Source organism: Pterocles gutturalis, unplaced genomic scaffold, assembly GCF_000699245.1.
Source record: "Pterocles gutturalis isolate BGI_N339 unplaced genomic scaffold, ASM69924v1 scaffold45161, whole genome shotgun sequence".
Classification (NCBI taxonomy): domain Eukaryota; kingdom Metazoa; phylum Chordata; class Aves; order Pterocliformes; family Pteroclidae; genus Pterocles; species Pterocles gutturalis.
In genome coordinates this window covers 1-14,589 of record NW_010099453.1, presented here as the reverse complement: position 1 = coordinate 14,589, position 14,589 = coordinate 1, and the positions used below count along the sequence as shown (strand labels likewise).

At 44.7% G+C, this 14,589-nt stretch overlaps 1 protein-coding gene across 1 annotated transcript; it reads right to left on the bottom strand.

Moving 5' to 3' along the window:
- Positions 1 to 774: 774 nt before the first annotated feature.
- On the bottom strand, positions 775 to 14,417 carry MYOT (myotilin). The gene is made up of 11 exons (XM_010076370.1): positions 14,273 to 14,417; positions 11,948 to 12,550; positions 9,785 to 9,938; positions 7,082 to 7,183; positions 5,170 to 5,178; positions 5,032 to 5,075; positions 3,630 to 3,762; positions 2,920 to 3,127; positions 2,280 to 2,445; positions 1,618 to 1,751; positions 775 to 1,368 (listed from the first exon to the last, which is right to left on the bottom strand). Exons 2-11 carry the CDS (start codon positions 12,382 to 12,384, stop codon positions 1,196 to 1,198), a joined length of 1,560 nt encoding a protein of 519 aa, XP_010074672.1. The 5' UTR covers positions 12,385 to 12,550; positions 14,273 to 14,417; the 3' UTR covers positions 775 to 1,195.
- Positions 14,418 to 14,589: the final 172 nt, after the last annotated feature.

The following is a 14,589-nucleotide window of genomic DNA, read 5'->3' as shown; positions in this document are numbered from 1 at the left end:
GTCAATAATGTGAGTGCGGGTGCTGCTGGTGGGAGAAGTGGGGATGCTCCGGTGCCGCCCGTCAGCACCCACAGCGTGGCCGTGCCCGGGCGTCCCACGTCTCTGCGTGCAAGAGAAGCCTCTGGATCAGCTCCAACCTGCCCGTACAGCACTGCGGGATGGAGCTGAGACCTCATTTCTTCCATTCTCGAGGATGTCCGTAGGGTTTGCTGGCTAGGATCAGCGTTACTGTGCACCCCTGGGGGGGGTTCAGGCTGATTCCACCCTCACACGGTTGGTTCCCTGTAGCAACTGTGGTGGAAAAAATCTTCAGAAATTAAGTTTCTTGGAGTTTGGCAAAATGAGGTTTTTTGTGGTGTTTATTATTATTTTGAGCAATGGGGCTGTGAAAAGCAGCATGCAAACTGTCTGGAGGATTCGACTCAACAGCTTGTTGAGAGCTAGCAGTCAGATAAGTCACAGCCACTCCGTGACTGAAAGAGTAAGAAGGGAAAGGTGATGGTCTTAGCACTTCATATCACACAGGGCAGCTTCTGGGTCAAGCGTGCAAGGAGAAAAAATATTCACCGATATGTTTCAGTGTTAAGGAAGTGTCAACATCTAGTTTACACTAGATAGTTTACAGCTAGCAGAAGACAAGTAATGGGGAAAGCAGGAAAGCAAGGGGCCCGGTGGCAGACTGAGTAGGGTAAGAACCTGCCTTTGCCAGGCTGTAGCTGATGCCAGACAGCCATAACTGGTTTTAACAAATCAAGGAAGAGTCACAGCCAGTGTTGGATATTTAAAATTTTATTTGCCTCTAATTTATTCTCATAAAAACACTCTAGTCTATTTTGTTTTAGTATTCAGACAGTACAGACTTCTGATATTATCAAGAGTGATATTAGAGAAGCAGTACAAACCAATCTACCTTAGCATGTAACCAAGTGCAGGTGGAATTTAAACCACCCACACTTGTGAAAACTAATTGGCCTACTTTCTTAGGCTTAAGAGTTAAAATACAATACTCAGTAAATGGTTATATTCACCAATCCATATAAATAAAATCTAACATGGTAAAATGGGAACAGCTGAATGTGCAAGAGTCAGAGTGAAAACACGTAGATGGTATTTTGCTAATTAGAGCAATCAACAGTTAACTGCATCTATGTTGTCATTGTCTCTTACAGGTGTGAGTTTTCCTCTTCATTTCTGGTTAAAGTTCATCACTTTCATACAGTCCAGACTGCTCAGCCAAACGCTGAAACTCTCCTTCTGGTGAGAAAGCTTGTTTCACATCCAGTCCTCTTCCGTTAAGTGCCAAATACTTGCTGAAAGTTGGTCGAACCCGTAACTGCCTCGGGGCTGGAACTGGCTTGTTTGTATGCGCTGAAAGAGAGAAAAAAGCCTCTGTCAGTGTCCCATGGTAGAGCTTTTTATCTGCAACATAAACCAGAAAGCCCTTAGGAAAAGTTTAGCAGGCAAGCCTGTATCTCAGACATCAGAGATTTTATGGGGAGGACTCTATTCACCTTCCTCCTTGGAATCAATCAGGTTGCAGTCTTTAAACAGCACAGATAGCTCTGAATGCAGTTGCCAGTGGCAGTCTGGGTTGTGGCACTGTGATGCAGTACTTACTTGCGACCTCCAGCCTGGCATGGCACGTGGCCACCCCTGCTCCGTTGACAGCAGATACTGTGTACCAACCGGCGTCTTTCTTGTTTGCGTTATGGATCAGGAGGCAAATCCTTCCAGTGTTGTCATGTAACAAGCTGAAAAATGAAGGTGGTTATGTGTGAGTGCTTGGAGAGGGAAGGAAGAGAAGACATTGAAATTAGAGACGGTTTACGTGCTGAGGAGCTGAGAAAGCCCTAGAACAATTCTTGCAGGGCACTGCAAAGTGTTTAGCCATCAACGCTGCATTTGTGTTATGAGCCACCACTAATTCACATCATGGTACCATTCAGGTGGCATCAAGGCCCTTTTGTAGCCCCACACCTTCACAGGATGATGAGTATGTTGCATGTTTCAATCCTAAAGCCATGCTTCTCCATGGGCCTTGAAACCAATGCTAGAATTCAGAGTAGTATCTGCTCACAGTTTTCTCTGTGTGCCCTCAAAACAAGCCTCCGAGCATCGTGCCTGTCCAGCACAGGGGCCCGTTCACCCTGTGTCATAAATGAGGGGCAGATCTTGCTTTCCAGCTTGCTGCTTTTAGAAACCAGCCAATTCAAATGTGACTTAACAAATACTGGTTATTATTTTCTAATACACCAATGGCCAACGCATTAGTAGGATACCTTATTCGGTCTGTATTATATTGTACCATTTCATTGTTTCTTTTCCAGTAAATCCGGGGTGTTGGGATAGCAGAGATCTGGCATTCAAGTCTGGCTGTATCTCCTTCGAAAACCTTTTTGCTTTGTGGCTTGAAGATAAAAGTTGGAGGTGTGTGATGTTCTTTTGCTAAATTAAGGAGGAAGGATAAGAGCAGTTACTGTAAGTATCAAATACTAATATCAGGCTTTTTTTTTAAGATTTCAGAGTGCTAAATTCAGGAGGGCACATGTTCTTTACTGTAACTTCATAGCCTACAGATAATTCCCTTGAGCATAAGGGTGTAGTAGACACAATCTACTTTAGGAGGAGAGTCAATCAATGTATGTTATCAATTTTGAGAGATTAATAACTCCCAAATTCTGGACTTCCCACTACATCTAAATATCCTGCTAGAAGTGCTTTGAAGAAATACGGCATCCCAGATGTACGTATTGAAATAGTCTTGGAAAAGGTAAAGGGTTTGTTACAGTTTGAGCCTGAATATCTGGAGCCTTGCCTCTGCTTCTTAATTGTTTTGTGTCCTAAACAGACAGAGGAAGGCAGTAGATTATTGTGATTTTCCACATAAGGCCAGGTAATTATCAGTGCTCTCAGTCTTACCAATTACTTCCACTTTTACTGCAAAAGATGATTCTCCTGCACGGTTGACAGCCACACATTCGTATGTCCCTGCATCAGATGATTTGACTGCTTCAAAAATAAATGAGTGGAATCCCTTTTCTGACACTATCATTTTGTGGAACTGATCCTGATGAACCATCCTTCCGTTCTGGTACCACATCACATCTGGAGTTGGCAGCCCACTAACCTGTGAAGGAGAGGAAAGCAGTGAAGAGTTAGACAGCTTTAAGATGATGAAAGCCCTTCAATGCTACAGGGAATTTGATGCTGATAGATGATCAAATCATGATCCTACTTGCAGAATTTTAGTCTTGCCTAGTTTTGAATATTAATGTGGTGCTGCACAGAGAGGAATTGCCGTGGAAAGATGAACTTTAGCTACAAGACAGCAGCTGCTCTTCCTGCAACCCCCTGTTGTTCCCACCTTGTAAGGTAGTGGTCCGTGTTTACCGCTATTTATCTTGAACCATATTTTTATACAACTAATTGCACTTAGATTTTCCAAGGGAAAATGCTGAAACATTTACCTATCTCCTATTTCTTGGTTTAGATTGCCTGGAGAGACTCTGCACCATGTACCATTGGTGCTCTGGCTTATTAAAGTGCAAAGGCACTGCAGCTCAGAGGCCTCTCTTCATGCCACACACCCCACAGAGCTAATGGAACGGAAAGTGAAAGGCTGGCATTACTTTGAAGTCAAGCCTGCAGAATCGCCCCTCCTCAATAATTACGTCTTCAGGGACTTGTGTAAAACGTGGCTGAAAAAACTTTTCCTGGATTGAGTCATGTCCACGTTCATCTCCTCTTGAGGATGGTCTGCTCCTAAAAAGTGGACAGAAACAGTTAATTGTGTAAAAGTTACTGTAGCACAAATGGCATTGAGGCACCAATTGCAGCTAGAGTCCCTCAACACATTGAGGAATCCAGCACTACAGTTCTGATTTGTTTTTCAGCTGTAAAGCACGAGTTTTGATCAGCCACTTATCTTGCTCAAGTTGTTCAATTCTACATAGAAGTATAACACATGAAACCTTTGTGTTTTGCCTAATATCCAAAAGCATTTACAAGAGCAATGTAGGCTGTGTTTGATCATGCCATGTTTCATCATTTACAGTGTTGGACCTTGCTTGGACTAGAGTTATATCTTCTGGAATACGAAGCATATTTGCCCTAGGTACAAAGAGTCTTTGAACCTCTAGTGTTACGCTTAGAATTGGCTGTATTAAGATCATAAGCATCATTAGATACCTCCTGAGAGCAGCCCTGGAGAGGATGTGGGGCTGTTGGTTGATGAGAAGCTTAACATGACCTGGCAATGTGCTCTTGCAGCCCAGAAAACCAGCCATATCCTGGGCTTAATCAAAAGTGTGACCAGCAGGTTGAGGGAGGGGATTCTCCCCCTCTGCTCCGCTCTTGTGAGACCCCACCTGCAGTGCTGTGTCCAGCTCTGGAGTCCTCAGCACAAGAAGGACATGGACCTGTTGGAGCGGGTCCAGAGGAGGGCCACAAACATGATCAGAGGGCTGGAGCACTTCCCATATGAGGACAGGCTGAGGGTTGTTCAGCCTGGAGAAAAGAAGGCTCTGGGGGGACCTTCGAGCACCTTCCAGTGCTGAAAGGGGGCTACAGGAGAGATGGGGGGGCTGGGGCTCTTGATCGGGGTGGAGTGATAGGATGAGGAGTAATGGTTTTAAGCTGAAAGAGGGGAAATTTAGATTAGATATTAGGAAGAAATTTTTTACTGAGGGTGGTGAGGCAGTGGCCCAGGTTGCCCAGAGAAGCTGTGGATGCCCCATCCCTGGAGGGGTTCAAGGCCAGGCTGGATGAGGCTTTGAGCAACCTGGGCTGGTGGGAGGTGTCCCTGCCCATGGCAGTGGGGTGGGACTGGGTGACCTTTAAAGTCCCTTCAAACTGTTCTGTGATTCTATGCTCACCAGCCATGCACAAATGTCAGAATTTTAGTTGAAAGGAAGTGAAAGAATTTAGTAACTGCAACTTTAGAAAAAGTGGTAAATAGTGAATTAAAGCTAACATTTTCTAGAAGCATTTGAAATAAGGTTTTGAATAGCACAGCACAAGTTTATGCATTACCTTACGTGTGTTGTAGGAACCTGCAGCCTGATGTTTTCTGCATTCTGGTGCATGGAAAGAGAAAAAGGAGAGGTGAGTTAATTTAGAGAGAAAGTTTTATCTATAAACTGAACGAAAAGCCATTTTAAGTTCATATACTGACTGCTGCTTAAAAGCAAACTGAATTCTTCATCAGGAACTGATACGCTCTGTTTTCACCCTAGGCTTTGCCATGACAGTAACAAGTGCCATTAATAGAATGGGACAACTTCTCATCACTCTGCACAGGTGATAGGTGCAGCAGTTTTGCTTGGCACACAAGGCTTTTGGCCAGCCAATAACCTTTGTTAGAGGGGAGTAGTACTACTGACAGTATCTAAAATGAGAACTGAGTACAGAGTGTCCTTTGCTATAGCAGGAATAGAAGTGGAATCGCTGGCAAGAACACTGTATTGTGCCCACTTAAATATGGTACCAAGAGCAATGGACACATGCTGAGATGGAAAATATTTTTCTTTCTAGATCACAGTACCAACTAAGCCCGCTGACAACTCCACAATCACATGAGTAAATCTGCTGAAGTACCCAGGATTGATTCCTGCTAGGAACTGGGATGTTTGGAAAATGCAAGCAGAGTTTATTACCAGCGACTCATTTTAGCAATGGAGTCAGATAGAGAAAACATTGCATGGAAATTTCTGGGGCGTTTGCATTGAGTCATTAAGATGCTTGGTTCTGTGCTCTGTAGACCAGTCCTATGGGACACTTAAGCCTGGGTTTAAATTTCAAGCACAGAAGCAGTCTTCAGTTCAGGGGAAGCATTATATGAATGAGAGTTTTGCTGGACTGAGCTCAATGCTGAGTCCAAAGGCAGTTGCTTGTATCTGCTCATTTACACAAGTTCTGTACAATTATTACTTGTCTTGTGAAAGGATGCTGTAGTGATGCAGTTGCTGATAAATCTAATGCTCTATTTTATGGACTGACTGTGTAGTTAAGTTCCTAAGGAATCAGGAAACTGATTGATCAGTGACTACAATATTTAAAAATAAGACTCAGCAGTGGGATTAAGATCTCCCAAACATAAGCCAATGTCTCCTTCCAATCCTCCTTTTTCTGCAGCATTTCACACACCCTGGAAAGTTGTCAGTCATCCTGTTTTGACTGAATGTTTCCTTGTTCTCTGCAACAAATGAGGCTTCCCTTGCTCTCTGACATCTGTAATGTTCCCTTCTTGCCTGCTGTTGCCAGGTGATTGTTGGGGAGAAATAGCTCAAATTGCATATTCCTCTCTTGCTGTGATCTTAAGTGTCTCTTGAATTGAAGAGTTTTGCTAACTGCACTTCTAGAGGTGGACACCAGCCTTCTGGCTTTCTGCGTACGTGCAGCAGGAGGGATGTTTTCTTTAGCTGTACTGGTACCCAGTGCCGCATCACAGACATTTCCACTAACTTTGATCACAGAAGTGCCAAAGAGAGCTTTTAACTGGCCTGAATAACCAATGAATGATGTGAGTCTCCAACTAAAATGCCTTGGAAAATGCCAGTGGTAACAGATTCTTGTCTATCAGCATGTGGGCTGCTAAAATAACTGCTTTGTCTTCTCTTAATGATTGCAGGCCCCTGGAAGGGCTAAAACCCAACCAATCCCACCCTGACCTCTGGTAGTCAATGTCACTTATTCCAGCCAGTGACAGGTGTAAATCTTGCTGTCCTGGCCAAGCCTGAACTCGGGCTGTTGGAGAGCAGGTACCTGTGTCCCTCGCTGTGCTGCTCCCTGCCTGTCACAGGCAGGGCTCAACGTGCTGTGCAGCAGCTGTTGGAATTCCTCCCTGGAGAGGTCATTCCTACAGATCCGGCCCAGCAAGGGGATGGGGCTTAAATTCTCCTCCTCTGCCACCATCCCCTCAAAAAAAACCCCAAATCCCTGCTATACTGAGCTCTGCCAGGGAGAGCCGTCCCCTCCCCTGCAGTGGCAGCAGATAAACCCCAACTCTCCCCCTATTCAGGTACAAGCAGGTCTCAGCACAATCACCAGGAAATCCTTGTTCTAGAGCCAGGTCCCCATTTACCTGTGCATTCTGCATGTTGTCTTCACTTTGTGTTTCCAACACCGATGCAGCATTTACTGGTCCGAGCAGCCTACGAGCCATTCTTTCTTCATAAGTTAATCGCTGAAAGCAGAGCGGAGAGGGATTCTAGTCAAAGTCCATTTACTATTTCAGATCAGCTTGTAAGAGCACATTAATATGCCACAAATTCAGGGTGCTGTCAATGAAAGCAGCAGCTGAATAGAAACACCACGTCTGTTCCAGTGAGTTTGCAGTCTGTGATGCCTACTGAAGTCAGCCTCAATATATACAGCACTGAAATGCATCAAAGATTAAACTGCCTGTTCATCAAAGCCTCTCTAATGCCATCTGTGGCCTTCCACTCCTCCTCTTTCTCCACTGGGATTATTTATGGGTAACTGATGGCATTATCTCAGAAACCAGAGTAAGTCCCAGGGTACCTTTCTGTTAGCACTGGGAAAACTTCCCAAGTCACTCAGCTGTGGATTTACTTCAGGAGTTAGAGGCATGCTGGATGCCGGTGTCCCCTACTCCCAAAAAAGCACAAGCTGCACCAGAAACAGCCCCAGCCAGCAAGGAGCACCACTACCCCAGCCGCCTTATGGCATTATCTCAGAAACCAGAGTAAGTCCCAGGGTACCTTTCTGTTAGCACTGGGAAAACTTCCCAAGTCACTCAGCTGTGGATTTACTTCAGGAGTTAGAGGCATGCTGGATGCCGGTGTCCCCTACTCCCAAAAAAGCACAAGCTGCACCAGAAACAGCCCCAGCCAGCAAGGAGCACCACTACCCCAGCCGCCTTATGAAATGCTGGGTGCTGGCTTGAGTAATGCATTTCAGTCATGTAACAGTTAAGTTCCTACAATAGGGATGCAGCACACGGGGAGAAATATGAGCAGAGTTAAGTCCGAGTTCTGTCAGGTGGAGTAGAGTCTGTTAGTCCCCTGAGCGCACGAACACCTGCTGGAATGCTTCGCTTCCCTGAAAGTTTACCTTGAGTTTGGATTTTGTGACGTGAGAACAAGCTCTCACTGAATTTCTACTGTCTACAGACATGTATGTGGCTGCTCCTGGGTACATAAGGGTTTGGGGAGGCTTGTGGGACTTTTCTTTAGAAGACAGAGAGAGACACCTTTTGCAAAACCTGAGAGAGCTGAATATCCCCGAGGCCGTTAGAGCTGTGTGAAGTGTGGCTGAGATTGGCCAGTTGGTTCAGATGTTGTTGGAGGACAAGGGGAGGAGGACACAGAGTGGTGATTGCATAAGCCTTATTTTTAGCCTCGCTTCCTATGGGAAGAATAGCTGGCTTGCAATGGCAAGCTTTCTTACAGCAGATAGGACACTCCTATTAGGGATATATTAAGTCAGATTTGATCTAATATATGTTTTCGTTCAATATTTAAAATTATATATATGAAACAAATCTGTTCCCACGGATGCTAATGGAAAAACTCCTTTCTGCTTCAAGGGAAAGAAGATGGAAACTATAAACACCAGGCTTTTACCAGTCTGTCTCCAGCCAGCAGAAAGGTTCCCACGTTAAGAGACCTGCTCGCTCTAGCTTGCTGTAATGTGCTTCCTTACTGGTAAGCAAATTTTTCTCCCAGAGTTGTATTTCTTGGTAAAGGGGATCGCATTTTGGTCCTTTGCAGAATAAATAAGTAGGTACTGAGACTAAGAGACCTTCTTATAGGAGACAGACATTATCATAAAAGCTCATACAATTTCTTTGATTTGTTGTTGTTCATATAACAAGAAATCAAAGAGGTTTACCACATGTGGTAAAGGTCTCTAGAATGAGCTTTCAAATATTGGTACTTCTCCAAGTTTCTAATGATTTGGGGTGGTTTAATCCCAGCACTGAAAGCCAGGGTGAAATCATGTCTGGAAAACTGAGGGTTCCTAGTTGTCTGTGGATGTGATGTTCATCAGGATCCCCAGGAGAGAGTTCAAGTTTGTGCCACAGCTCTAAACAAGTACCCTTCTCCTTTCTCCCGACCCTAACCTTATTAATTTGATTGCACAAATTCAAAGACAGCTTGAATGGTGTGTGCTGGCCAAGAAGGTAGATAAGTGGTAAAGGCAGCTCAAAGCTGCATCAGATGACTGTCAGTAGTCAATGCATCCCTTACTGAAGTTACAGGAGATGCCTACAGACTTACAGCAACCATTTCTCTTGCCACGCTTTTGGACCAGAATTCATCGTGCGCTAGCCATGTGCTGCTTCTCTGCTGGGAAGGGCTTTCTCAGGGCTGAGCTGAGCCTGGCCCACCAGTACAGCTCTTTGCATTCTAATAGCAAAAATAACTGTGAAAGGTTGTTGGGAGACAAAGTAGTTGGATATAAATCTTTTGGAACCACATCTCTCACACCAGCCCTGAGCCATGATTAAAAATTGAGTCACTGTTGTAAGATTTTTTTTTTTTTTTTTTTTTTTTTTTTTTTTTTTACATTTCTAATGGAAAAATTCATCCACCTCACACTGAAAGAAGATTCTGGTCATAAATGGCTCAAGGAACTCCTGCTGGGATCTGTTGAGGTTCTGAGTAAAGGTGTTTGGGCAGTGTTGCTCCTGCATTTTCTTCTGCTTTCTGCTCAGTTTGGAGGCTCCAGCCTCTGGGCCACTAGAACTAGTCTCTGCATCCCTGCTTGCACTACTGAGAGTCAGAGCAAACCAGTTCTTTAATCAGCAAGTTTTCCTTACCTGGTTGCCATTCTGGAGAAGGTTGTCTTTGCATCGGAGTTTCTTTTCCAAGTCCTGAATGAGGGCCTCTTTTGTTCCTCGGATTTCTTGGTCTGATGTCTTCTGCATAGAGTTGCTTCTGCTAGCTTGTTTGTTATACATTGGTTGTGAGTAACTACTCACGCGGGAAGAGAAAACAAAGTTATTCCTGTAGGCCTGCTTGACTGTTTGCTACAGCTCATAGAATACACACAAGGCCATGAACCTGCTACCTAGAAACAGTGGTTCGAATGAACCCGTAAAGCATTTGGGAGGTAGGTTGGCTGGGTGGTGTAACTGAGTATCAAAAACTCAAGGAGAAGCATCAGGGTCCAGCCAAGTCATTGCGTGTCCTCCCACAGCCCTCGCAGCAGTGTGCTCTGGGTTGCTGCTGTTGATTCTGCAGCAGCCCCTGCCCTCGCTCGGATGTGTGCAGTAGGGCTGGCAGTGTTTTGAGGGAGCCACTAACACCTCTGAGCAATGCGAGTCTGTCCAGGAGCACGTTCTCCCTCAAAAGCTGCGTTCTTTCCTATTTCAATTGTTTAAAATGCCCTGGGTGCTGCAAATCCACAGCAAGGTCACTAACTAGTTGATTAGGTATGAAAAAATAGCTTCATAGTTGTTCTCTTCTTGGCCCGAGACAGCTACTTCCTATAACATTTCTGCCGGGGTGTTCAATCACCAAGCTTACCCCAAGCTAGGCTGGGTCTTCTGGAGCCCTTGCTGCAACCCCCCCGTAGCCTGATCCTGTTATCAATAGTCAAGAGACACAATCAAGTCTTGGAGTTCGATAGTAGACTTGATTCTGAAAGGTGCTAGGAAGAGAGGAGCATCCCTCAAAACGGGTTGCAAAGGTCTACTAGAGGTCACAGCATGCTGCTGGCAGGATCTAACCCAGTTCGTTACACGCAGCAGGGCCTCGTGTGCTGCGGTTGTGTTCAAAAATTATTTCTATTCAAAATCCTCTTCCTCCTGTCGCTTGGGAAATTGTTCTGCTGATTAGAATAGGGTAGGAGGGTTATAATTCTAGTACATATTCCTGGTACTGCTTGGACTTAATAACTTGCCCAAGTTATAACTTAAAACCTTCATTAATTTGCCCAACAGATTAATATGTCTCATGTCCCCATTTGCCCATTTGTAGGATGATTAGTGAAATAATTCCTCAACTCACAGGATGTTGCATATAAGAGCAGCTTATATGAAAAGCATAGTGAGGCACCAGCCCTTTGCTATGAAAACAAACGAGCCCATGCTACATACACAAAACTCAGCAGTTACTCCAGATGCTACCTACGCCCCCACACTCCTGCAGCACTTTTAAGAAACACTGAGTGCCCCAGCTAGCCCACTCCATCTTACCGTTCCGCCTCCCACAGTGCTGCCATTCAAAAAATCCCCAAAACCATTCAGATTTCCTGAATACAAACTGACTCTTAAACCTGAATTTATATCCAAGCCAGCAGAACCCCCCGCCCCTATCACCTTTCCGAAATCCTGGGTTGAGTGTTTGTTGTATGTTCTACGGTGACTTTCCCCAGGACCTCCAGCTGATATTGGCAGGAATACAAGTTGGTGAGAAGGCAAAACCCAGCTCCCTTTGAGATCTCGCTGACCTTGGGAGATATTTGGATTGCAGCCCAAAGGCAAAATGATATAATACATCTTCAGGAAAGAATTTGGTCTTTGGTCTGAAGGGGTAAAATTTTCAAGTGGCTGCCTTTCTGTTAGCACGTATGATTAATGAAAACTGTATGGTAGGTGAGTGTAGAGTCCCATCAGGATGTGCAACCTGAAAATACTGCTGAGACTTACTAGGAATCTTAAAGTTGTTTATAGGTGGGAAATACTCCCTGCCCCCCATTCATAAGCCATTTTGTTGAGAGAAATTGATTCAATTTCAAATTCAAGTTCAATTTCTGGTGGATACCCATCTCCCCCACACAGACCCAAACGGCAAGCGCTCAGCCTCCTAACCCGGTTCATGCAAAGTCCTGCCTCCAACATCAGAAGTCAATGGGAGTTGGACCATTGGCTTCGGCTGAGCTGGTGTTTCGCTGGCCGGTTGGATTTGGGATGGTCAGTGCATGGGAGAGGCCAGGCCAGAGGAAAGCAAGGGGAGGTTAGAAGCCTGGATATACTTACTGAGGTTCCATAGGAGAAGGAGTTTGGCTGTTATAGTCAGGCTGCGAGGGTAGCACTGAGCACAGGAATGCTGCGGGGGGTTGGTTAGGCATGGATATAAGCCGTTGCCCAGATGATGAGCTAGCAGGAGACTGCGCAGATGCAGGTGTGACGGGATATGTGGATTCCTTAGGGGCACTACAGGAAGGCGAGGAGAGCGTGACCGAAGAGCTCAGCGATGACGAGGAGGAGAATTTCTGGCCACTGGGGTTACGAGGCTGGATTAGGATGGAGGACTGTTTGATCTGCCTGCTTGACTCGGTAGAGGCTGCGGGTCCTGGAGGCTGCTGTTGCCCTTGACACACATTCTTAGACTGGATAAAGTGTTTTGGACGTTCGTAGTTAAACATAGTTGGTTGGCACATAGAGGAAACGGATGGGAAATTAGGGACACTCATGGGAGAGGTTTCACGGCTGTCCTGGGTTTTTGTTGGTGATAATTGGCTTTGGATAGGTGGCTGGTAAAAACTAGGTGGTAGGCCACAAAAACTTTCTTGGCTGGGCTCCTGGATAGAATGGAACCCTTGCCTTGCAGAATAGAGGCTTTCTTGGAGTGGATTTTCCCTTAAGGAAGACAATACAGATAAAATAAATTGTACACCATTTGAATTACAAAAATGCTGTGTCCTGAGAAGTCATTAGCAATCCAAAGAGTATGAAGTTCAGGCAACTGACAATTAAATCTTGAGCTTAATATAAAGAGACTTAGAATTGATTAGAACTGTTCCAGAACTGTACAAACATTTTGGATTACAATACCAAGTCACTTTCTCTATCTGCCTCAGGGGCAGCGCTCACCATGGCTATGTTATCTGCAAGAGCCCAGTAGATTCTAAAAGAAATAACAATTGGTTTGCTGAGGCTACTCACCACCTGTCTAAGTCTAGAAATACCATAGCTACTACTGCTAAGCAAGGTAATTTGCCACAAATTAAAGATCTCTGGGTCCTGCAGTTTTGTGCCCTGTCAAAATACCGAACATACTTTTACTTACAGAATTGGCTATTTGTGCCAAGAAATTCCTTACACCATAGAGGAGCATGAAACAAGTTCCGCTTTCTTTTAAGCCTAAAACTAAACCTTTGAAACCAAGTATCCCGATTTCTTCTGTAATGGGTTTTGAATTCAGAGCTTTTTATATCCAACTGAGATGTGAGATTGGAATGCCAAGGACTGTGCTTCTCCATTTGAAGTGATTTCCCAAGATTTGCTGTTAGGGCTAATAATTGCTGGAATGACATAGCTGCAGGATAATGTAGGGCAAGCCAAGCTGCTCCGAGGTCCTGCATTTATTTTGCAAGTCCTTGATGTCTAAACATGAGCTTTCCATCAACTTACAAAAGAGGAAAGTTTAATTAGAGCAAACTGAGCAACTTTGTTAAAACTGACAAACAACTTCAGCTCTAGGATAAATAAATAACCCCCCCAAAATAAACATAAAGCTACTAATAAAAAAATTAGAATATAAATCCACACAGTTACATGTGCTGGAAAAAATTGTAATCTTGCTCCACTGAGATCAGCTGTTTTGCTGCTATATATACACAGTATATTGTATTCCTCTCATCGGAGAGCCCAGAGAAGGGCTCCAGGAGGTCATAAATTCCCAGTTGGGGGGAGATCAACTGAAGACATCGCTCTCATTTTAAAGATTCAAAGCTTTCATTTCCTAAAGGTAATTATCAATATTAGTTGTAAATTAACTGTATGCAAACAAAGGTTTTCTAGTAGAAATTCCCTAGCTTTCTCCTTGTCATGCTCTTGGAATTTGAAGCTGGCTCAAATTTTTGGAGCGTATCCACACTATGTTCTCATTCACTGGTGCAGAAAACTTATTGAATCATGGTTTTATACCATTCTGATATCACTACCTGTGTACAGATTCATTAATTTACCTACACGCTATGTACAGAAATGGGCATTTACTTTGTTTTCTAGAATAACACTCTTAAGATACAATGCACAGATTCACTTGTCACAGCAACGGATAAGGTACATTTTCCTCAAACCATTCCACCTTGATTTGGGTGGGAAAGGACATCTCTAAAGAGACTTTTGACCTTACAAGACAAAACCAATAACTAATAATAGAGACACTTCACTTCCTAAAAAAAATTAATTATTTTTTTTCTTTATTGCCTCCCACATTACCTTTGACACCACCGCACCCTGAAGGAACATTTTCATCCCCCCCTTACCCAGAACATCACAATTTCTCACACCAGCTCCCTAACCCACTTCCAAGTAAAAATCGGTGTGGAACGAAAACCAAACACAGCACCTTACCGACAGCCTAGGAGTTGTCACCTGGGCTTTAACCCGTATTTTGGGAAGGGACACGCACTGTCATAGTAGCCTCTGCGTAGCGTTAGGAGACCAAGAGGCTTTAATGCGCTGCCCCAGCAGATGACCCGGCGGGCCCTGCCTGTCCCCCCCCCCCGCACCGCTGTCAGAATAAGAGTCTCCGACAGCCTCCCGGGGACACTTCATTTAAGGATCGGAGCCTGGCTTTTGGGCAGGTGCCCGTGGTCAGCAAATCACCCGCCGGGACAGGGGTAAAACCCACTCGGGGCTGTGGTAAAACCCCCCCGGGAGGGAGGGGG

What these genes read in the sequence shown, in the direction of transcription:
- MYOT (XM_010076370.1), bottom strand. Translation starts at nt 12,384, where the DNA reads ATGAGTGTCCCTAATTTCCCATCCGTTTCCTCTATGTGCCAACCAACT. An exon ending in TCTGCAGGCTTGACTTCAAA is followed by an intron (nt 3,128 to 3,629) that starts GTAATGCCAGCC and finishes TCTCCTTCACAG; the next exon opens with GTTAGTGGGCTGCCAACTCC. An exon ending in AGTAAAAGTGGAAGTAATTG is followed by an intron (nt 2,446 to 2,919) that starts GTAAGACTGAGA and finishes TCCTTAATTTAG; the next exon opens with CAAAAGAACATCACACACCT.